The sequence below is a fragment of the Myotis davidii genome, unplaced genomic scaffold, assembly GCF_000327345.1.
Source record: "Myotis davidii unplaced genomic scaffold, ASM32734v1 scaffold38, whole genome shotgun sequence".
Lineage (NCBI taxonomy): Eukaryota > Metazoa > Chordata > Mammalia > Chiroptera > Vespertilionidae > Myotis > Myotis davidii.
In genome coordinates this window covers 4,788,192-4,797,708 of record NW_006291383.1, presented here as the reverse complement: position 1 = coordinate 4,797,708, position 9,517 = coordinate 4,788,192, and the positions used below count along the sequence as shown (strand labels likewise).

Sequence of the window (9,517 nt, the reverse complement as noted above, 5' to 3'; positions counted from 1 at the left end):
CACAAATTCTCTTTTTTTTTGCATGAAATTCGACATTTTTAAGTAAAAATATATCTATGATGTTAACACCTTCAGAAAATTTGACATATGAAGTTTTGAAGCTTCCTATCAATATAACAAAACAGCATACATATCAAATTGCATATATATCAACATATATGTAACTCCATCTATTGAAAAAATCTGCATTATTAACCGGTACCGGTACACCTGGTAAACATCCAAAGCTGTTTTACTGAAATTCAAAATCCCAGCCTTTGCATATTCGACTGTTCCAAGGATGTGGTTCATTGTGGTTCATGTATTTCCTTTTGAAAAATCTTTATGATTTGGGATGGGGATATATGTCTACCATCTTGACCCAGTCCTGATTGTTACTTGAAAGGAAAGATAATGTCCTTCCTTTTAGAAACTCCTTCCCCATACCATGAAGCAGGGGAGTACTTGGCAAGTCTTTATGTTTCTAGGTTTTTTAAATGTGAAAAACAGTAACACCAACCCTAGCAACATTACAGATTACCTGGAAGGGCCTACGAGAGGCGATTTGAAAGTGCTCTGAACATAAAAAGTACTATACAAAATAGAGTGTATTTATTATTATCCCAACTTCTATGTGCTGTTATACCAATTACCTTCCCCCCAGGAAAGTATCCTTCATTGTCTTACATCACCAAATAAGGAGAACATTTTCCTCATCAGAGCAGCCAGGGTAGAGAAATCCATTGTTCTAACGAGAAGCAGGAGTATCTGGATGGCCAACAAAACAATCTTCTCATCAGATTCGCACAACAGGTCTAAGATGCACGGCAGCAGGCTCTGGATGTCTTCCCTCTGTGTGCCCAAAGGGAGTAAGTGCATCACCATCTCTCCTGATAGCACTCCCTCTGGTACCAAAGTAGGGCTCCCCTCCTTTACTCAGTACCCAGTGCTTATTGAATTTTTGGCTACTCAAGAACACAGACGAAGGCAAGACTGCCCTCTGTCAGCATTGGTAGTGCTGACATGTAGAGAAGGAAGCAGAGCTGTTGTGAGCTGCCCCACAGGGCAGAAATAGGACCACATGCAGGTCAAGTGATATGTACTTGGGCTTAATGTAAGGAACAGTTCACCTAACAATGAGAGAAAGTGGGATGGCTAGTTTAGGTCACAGCAAGTTTCCCATCATGAAAGGTATTCAAACAGAGGCTAAAAGATTCTCTGGAGGAATTCAAGCAGAAATTGACAAGGGTTCTTCTCAGGGTTTTAAAATTTAAAACGTACATGTAAAAATTATGCCCTAGCTGGTTTGGCTCAGTGGATAGAGTATCGGCCTGTGGACTGAAGGGTCCTGGGTTCGATTCTGGTCAAGGGCACATGCCCAGGTTGCAGGCTCGATCCCCTATAGGGGTGTGTAGGAGGCAGCCCATTAATGATTCTCTCTCATCATTGATGTTTCTCTCTCTCTCCCTCTCTGAAATCAATAAAAAATATTTTTAAAAACACATACATGTAAAAATTAAATAGAATAAGCCACAAATATTCATATATCCAATCAACCAGAATTTCAGATATACACAGGGATGGGCAAAAGTAGGTTTACAGTTGTTTGCATGGAGAAAGACATGCAGGTTACAATGATTACAACAGCTTTATTAACTGTGTTTTGTGTACTCAAAACTGTAAACCTATTTTTGCCCATCCCTGTATTTGAAATAAAAGAAAATAGAATTAAACTGATAAAATTGAAGCCTCAGGGGTTAATTTTCTTTTCTGACCTGGCTTAGCATCTAGTTAGGCCTGTGGAAAATGAGCTTTCAACGTGAATGTCAGTGACTCTTGTCCTAGCTCAGTGGTTCTCAACCTTCCTAATGTTGCGACCCTTTAATACAGTTCCTTATGTTGTGGTGACCCCCAACCATAAAATTATTTTTGTTGCTACTTCATAACTGTAATTTTGCTACTGTTATGAATCGTAATGTAAATATCTGATATGCAGGATGTATTTTCATTGTTACAAATTGAACATAATTAAAGCATAGTGATTAATCACAAAAACAATATGTAATTATATATGTGTTTTCCGATGGTCTTAGGCGACCCCTGTGAAAAGGTCTTTTGACCCCCAAAGGGGTCATGACCCACAGGTTGAGAACTGCTGTCCTAGATGATAAGGTAATATAGTACAAGGCATAAAAAGACACATGAATGTTGCCCATGTTGTGATGACAATGATTTGAAATGTACACAAACTGCAGGTTTCAAGTATTTTGAATATGAATGGCTTAGCTGTTTTATTTTTAAAAATTTCATTAAATGCTTAATAGTCTGTACTTGCATATTTTCTAGGTATACATTTCAAATGGTACAAAGCTATGTACTCCCCCTCACCATGTGCCCAGACCACCCAATTTTCAGCCTCAGCTATTATCAGTTTCTTGTGTGTCTTTTTGGGGTATGTTTTATTTGTGACTTGTGAATCTGTAGCCTGGGGGCCCCTCCTACCATCTTCTGGTGTCTGATAATGTAGTACAGTCCCGTCAGGGCGAGAATTTTAAAGATATTATTTCCATGATGTAGCCAGTCTTTCAAGCGGGCAATAGAGTATATGCTGGGCAGTCTCCTAGCCAATGGACTCTGGAGAAGCTGAAAGAACCCAGAAATCAACCAAAGAAGTTAACTTGGAGCCCTTTTTCATGAGAGGAGCCACTTTCACACCAACTCTAAAATACTATTACCTATAAAACCTCTACTATACAGGACATATATTACAGGGTGATGCCTACACTGGGGGTAAATAAGGAATGTTGAATGATGAATATGGGGAAAGAAAAATTTCAATAGGCTTGAATCTGAAACTATTTCTATCCCAGGTTTGAAAGGAATCATAACCTGCCACTAAGTTGGACAGGGCCTAGGAAGGCAGGTCCTGCTGCTTTATAGACTTCCTGAATCCAGCTTCTAAGTAAGGAGTCTTACCTCCACAAAAAAGCCTGCAGATGTGAGTTTATGTTTAGCATTCCCTCGGTTAAGAAGAGGGACTAACAAGTACAAGATCTTATGTGCAAGGACGTGATTTCTTTTCAGCAATGCACTGCAAAACAGAATACCAACAGAACAGCTCTTAGAAATTTTCCTAAATAGAGAGCATTTTCCCCACAGAAGTGTTTGCCCAGCTGCAGGTGCACAGGAGGGTATGGCAGGGCCAGGACCTCTGAAAAATTTGCCTGGCATTATGGGTATTTGCCCACCCTATGATGAGAAGGTTATCCAACCTTGGTTGTTGTGGTAACTAAAGGGGGGAGAATAACTTAAAACAATGCTGATTTAGAGCATGTATGCAGGTCAAGGAAGACTTACTTGGCAAGGAGAGATACTCCCTGAAGGTGGCAATCTTTTCCTGCCAGGAGGGTCCATCCTTCATTCTTTTCCATGATGTTGAATTCCTGAAAGCACAATGTTCTGAGGAGGAGAGTCTTTGTAGCCTGTATGGCAAAGCTAAATCAAACAAAAACAGTACAAGTGAATAGAACAGGCCCCTCGAACTTATAGCACACAATTACCCAGCTCTCTCTGAGGAGGGCAGGCATTGATAGCTGCTAGACTATAATTCTCTACTTTCTAGATTCCCCAAAAAACTTGCAATGCTCTAAGAACTAGAAAGGTCCCCTCAAAGAAATTTATGATAAAACAAATTATATGGGATGCTAAGCTGATGCCCACTGCTTTTTAAAAAAGCTTTATTTAGATACTACTTATTTATACCCTACTAGGGGCCCGGTGCACGAAATTCATGCACAGGGTGTGTGTGGGGGGTGTCCCTCAGCCCAGCCTGCCCCCTCTCACATACTGGGAGCCCTCAGGCGTTGACCCCCATCACCCTCCAATTGCAGGATCGGCCCCTTGCCCAGGCCTGATGCCTCTGCCAGAGGTGTCAGGCTTGGACAGGGCCCCCCCATCTCCCACCGATCACTGGCTCTGGCCCCCGCCCAGGCCTGAGGCCTCTGGCAGAGGTGTCAGGCCTGGGCAGGGGACCCCTAGCTCCCGGGACTGCCAGCTTCGACCGTGCCCAGCTCCCATTGCTGGCTCCACCCCTGCTTCCTGCTATCACTGGCCAGGACGGCAAAGGTGCCCGATCTCCCTGGGGCCGCCTTTGCCCTGCCCCCCAGCTCTTAGCTCCCCTCTGGGTTTCCAATCACTGTCAGTGGCATGGGGCTTCTTCCTGCTTTCCCTTTCGCCTCCCTGCATTGTGCCTACATATGCAAATTAACCGCCATCTTTGTTGGCAGTTAACTGCCATCTTAGTTGGCAGTTAATTTGCATATAGCCCTGATTAGCCAATGAAAAGGGTAGCATCATACGCCAATTACCATTTTTCTCTTTTATTAGTGTAGATAAATTTACTCCATTACTTTTTTTTTTTACCTCATTACTTTTAAAAATTACTTATTGAACTAGTATCCTGGACATAACATCACTGAAAGAGATCCATGTGCCACAGAAACACTTAAAAAATATCTACTGAGCCCTAACTGGTTTGGCTCAGTGGATAGAGCGCTGGCCTGTGGACTCAAGGGTCCCAGGTTCAATTCCAGTCAAGGGCATGTACCTCGGTTGTGGGCACATACCCAATAGGGGGTGTGCAGGAGGCAGCTGATCGATGTTTCTCTCTCATCAATGTTTCTAACTCTCTATCCCTCTTCCTTCCGCTCTTTAAAAAAATCAATAAAATATATTTAAAAAAAAATCTACTGATACCCTAATTGGAAACTAAAAATACCTCTCTGTGCAATAAAGCAGAAATAGGGAATTATTCAATTATGGATCAGTATGGTTTTGAAGGTGGGTTTAACGCTGTTTTGCTGAACTCTGTCTCTACTTGATTTATAAAAAAAAGGCTTGCATGATATCACACATTATTTTGCATGGCATCTGGACCCAGATAGCCTTATTTATCTTGGCATCAATAGAACCAAGGACAACCAGTAACAGCCAGAATAATTCCTGGGCATTTCATCTTGATGTCTCATGAAGGTAGCAGACTGTAAGCGCTTCTACAGTTGGGACCACATCTTGGCCATCCTTGCATCTACTACAGTGCCCGGCGCTTAAAGTGTTAGTTAAGGTCAATAAAATCACAATGGGCAGTACCACAAAGGAGTAACCTTTGAAGACATTTCTTGCTCTGTGTACAGGCCAGGTGGGATGGCGACTTCAGACATGGTGAGGTCGATGCTGTGGTGAATCTGGATGAGCAGTGTCATGAGAAGCTGAGGAAAGAGTTGGAACATAGCTTCTTGGAGCTTGTTTCCCATAAACACCTCATAAAGGGCATCTGTTGCCTGTGGTAGAAAAGGCACACAGCAGAGCTGAACATGCTAGCCCTAATCGTTATTCTTGCTTTACTTCTGCTTGTGCCAGAACATGCTTTCTGGTTCTACTATCTTATAGGCACAACAGTAGTGGTACTCAGTGCAGGAACATCAAAGTGAGGGGGAAAGGAATAGGAGTAAAGTCGTCATTAAAAGTTGTCAAAGAGTGAGGGGGAGTCCTGAAACCCAGAAGTAAACTATCAAGGAAACTATTATCATATTTGCATGCAAATAAAAAGCCAAAGCAAAATTTATGATTAACAAAGTTAGAATATAATAATCTAGGAAAGTATTTGCATCAATGTGATATCTTTAATATATAAAATGCTCTCACATATCAGTAAGAAAAAAAATGTTAAGGCTTGCTACACAAAGTGTGGGCCACACACAGCAGTAGCACTGACATCACATGAGAGCTGGTTAAAAATGGAGAATAAAAAGCCCTACCCCAGACCTTCTGCATCAGAATCTGTATTTCAATTAGATCTCTAGATGACTGTGGCTTGTGTGCATATTAAAACTGAGATGCACTGGTATATAGGACATGAGCAGATGAGTTACAAAAGAAGAATTATAAATAACCAATTAAAAAACATATACAGCCCTGGTCAGGTGGCTCAGTCAGTTGGAGCATCATGCTGTACGCCAAAAGGTTGTGCGTTTGATTCCGGGTCAGGGCACATACCTAGGTTGCGGGTTTGGTCCCAGTCGGGGAGTGTACAGGAGGCAATCAATCAATGTTTCTCTCTCACACAGATGTTTCTCTGTCTGTCTATCTTCCTTTTTCTCTAAAAATCTTCATATCCTTGGATGAAGATTTAAAAAAAATATATACAAATGTTTCACCTCACCAAAAACAAAATTATAATTAAAACATGTTCCTTTTGAAGGGGATTTCTGGGGGATACAGGGGTCACCTGTAATACTTTAACAATAAAGATAAATTTAAAAAACAAAAACAAAATGTTTCTTTTTAACCTATCAGGTAGGCAACAATAAAAAGACTGGTAATACTCAATGTAGTAAGAGGGTGGGTAAATGGGCATTCTCATACGTGACTGGTAGGAGGGCAACATTCTAGAGGACCATCTGGGAAAATTATCAGAAGTTTAAATAATCCCACCCTTTGACCTAGAAATTCCCCTTCAATGGACTTTATCCTAAATAATTGGTATGTACAGTATAACAAAATTTATGTCTGCTACAGTACTGTTTTAATGGGAAAAGTTTAAAAATTATTAAAATATTCACTAATATGAAACTTGACAATAAAATAAATGATTCAATACTATGTATTACCTATTCTTTTAAAAAGTAATTGAAAATAAATTACTATTCAACCATGAAAAAGATAACAGAGAGCCTCATATATTGATATGGAAAGTAGTAATATATTGTTAAATAAAAACAGCAGGTCATCAAAGAGTATGTATTATGATCATATGTGTGTGTGTGTATATTTATATATATGTATATACACAAATAATTTTATAGACTAATATAGTTAAATGGCTTTATCTGTCCTAACTCCTAGAATTGCACTAAAATGGCATTACAGGGATTTTTAAAAAGGCATAAATCTACAAGAACCAGAATAGGAGAGGAGACAATAGCAGAGTAGAGATGTTAAAGTATTTTTGGAAGCTAAATAAAAGTGTGATGGTACCTTAGGTCAGGGAAAGCTGAACCATAAACTGGTTGGAAAGAAAATAAAGTAAAAAGTACATGTGGATAAGAGGGGGAGGCTGTGCATATACTGGACAGGGAGTACATAGGAACGCAGTATTTTCTGCTCAATTTTGCTGTAAACCTAAAACTCTTTAAAAAATAAAGTCTAGTTGGCCAGTGTGACTCAGTGGTTGAGCATCGACCTATGAATCAGGAGGTCATGGTTCGATTCCCGGTCAGGGCACATGCCCAGGCTGCGGACTCGATCCCCTGTGGGGCGTGCAGGAGGCAGCTGATCAATGATTCTCTCTCATCATTGATGTTTCTATCTCTATCTCCCTCTCCCTTCCTCTCTGAAATCAATAAAAATATCTTTTAAAAAAATAAAGTCTATTTAAAAGGAAAAAAGTATACCAAATACATATACAAAAACTTCATTTATGTATAAACACTTCTAAAAAGTTCATTTTTAGGGAAATGGTATGGCCATTATTTAAACATTACCATCTGGTCCTTTACAGAAAATCTTTGCAAACCTCTGCTTAAGGAGGACCTCTGCTTTCTAATTTATATTCTTCTGTATTATTTGAAAAAAATTTTTAATAAGTTTGTATTACTTTTAACGATGATGATATATATCTTTTAAGGTTGAGGGAAGGAATGTTTAAAACTTATAAACCATACTGATTGCTTCACTCTCCTCAGTCCCATCCATGTCAATCCATTGGTAGAGACACTGTAGATTTATAAATGGATGACAGAAGCAAACTTTGGGAGGGACCAAAAGGAACACTCTCCAGATAGGGTGTTGGGCCAGTCATCCCAAGGGGGCAGCATGGTGGGCTGAAGTTGGAGGGGCACAGCTCAATGGCTTACAGCAACAGCTACATAGGCCATCTTGTCCTGGGTGGGCTCATTATGGCACGTCTGCAGCTTCCTCAGGAGCCTCGACAGGATCCCTGTTGTGCTGGGCACCTCCACCTTCAGAGTTCTCCACATCTCAGCCAGATTTCTAGAAAACCAGAGTAAGAAGGTTCAGGAAAATGGCTTATTCCAGGCCTATCATGACCACAATGTGTTTAGAGTCTGTTTGGAATCCAATCTATAAGAGGTTTCCTGCTGTTTCATTCTTCAGGGTAGCAAAACACTTACTCTCTGATTTCATAACAGTACTAGTAATTCCCAAGGTTTTATAGACCAAAGTTCCCATTGACATGGATGGGGCTGAGGAGAGTGAAGCAATCAGTATGGTTTGTAAGTTTTAAACATTCCTTCCCTCAACCAGCACCATTTTTTCTTTTGTGACATTAACTTCTTTGAAGAGTTCAGCCCAACCATTTTGTAAATGTTCTCTATTCTGGATTTGTTGAATTATTTCTTTGTGTTTAGCAATTCTATTCTGACTTATATTGCAGGCATCTGTTTATATCTTATCTCCTTATAAGGATACATTTTTTAGGGCAACCATGTTCTACAATACTACAACCATGTGTCACACACCCAGAGGTCGTATCAGGTTCTGTTACCTGTCATATGGTACGGGATGATACAGAAGGTAGCTGATCACTATATCTGTGTACTTGGGCCTGGAGATAAGCAAACTCACGATAGTTATGACTTGTTGGCGGACACTAGGCTGGCTGATCATGGATAGCTGGGCACAGATAACTCCCACAATCTCTGGTACCTGAAGAGGAAAAAGAAATGACGAAGACCTTAATCCTGTGGGACATTGATAGTTACTGAGAATATTGTGGTTATTTCTGAAAGGTCCTGGGATGACTTTTAAAACAGAATCTTTATTTTTTTTTAAAGTTTATTATCAAATCTACTTAAAACTTATCTGTATGTAAGTATATGCATATAAAAGTTTTTGGAAGACCATATATACAAAGATGTCAGTAATGTGTCTTTGAGTGATACTAATTTTTTGCTTATATATATATTTTTATTGACTTCAGAGAGGAAGGGAGAGGGAACGAGAGATAGAAACATCAATGATGGGAGAAAATCATTGATCGCCTGCCTCCTGCATGCTCCCCACTGGGTATTGAGCCCACAACCTGGGCATGTGACCTGACTGGGAATCAAACCACAATGCCCTGGTTCATAAGCTGATGCTCAACCACTGAGCCACGCCAGCCAGGCTTTTGCTTACATATTTTTCTAATTTTTCTTTAATGATTATGTATTGATTTTATAATAAGATAAATTACTAAATTTAGTGTTGCAAGAAAGCTTGGATTTTTTCACTTTGACTCTGAGATTGACAGAGGAGTCATACCTGCCATCGGACTTTGGTCCATTTCTCTGCTTGAACTACTCTTCCTGCTCACAGACTCATCACTTCAGGGCTCTGTGGAAATGTCAGTGTCTGAGAGGCAGTCCTCAACAACCTCATATAAAATGGCTGTCATTACCACCAGCTGCCAGAAACTGGTTTAAGGATGGCAGGTGATGTCAGTCCTGGCCAGTAAAACATGAGGGAAAACCACTGGGGG

General features: G+C 40.2%; 1 protein-coding gene across 1 annotated transcript in view; it reads right to left on the bottom strand.

The window, feature by feature from the left end:
* The window catches only part of MROH8 (maestro heat like repeat family member 8), a 50,213-nt gene that overhangs the window by 10,000 nt on the left and 30,696 nt on the right, over window positions 1-9,517 (bottom strand). Inside the window, 7 exon segments of the mRNA XM_006779639.2 lie at window positions 667-831; window positions 2,482-2,622; window positions 2,956-3,070; window positions 3,337-3,474; window positions 5,128-5,318; window positions 7,893-8,028; window positions 8,543-8,703. Of these exon segments, the coding sequence (XP_006779702.1) occupies window positions 667-831; window positions 2,482-2,622; window positions 2,956-3,070; window positions 3,337-3,474; window positions 5,128-5,318; window positions 7,893-8,028; window positions 8,543-8,703 (1,047 nt within the window).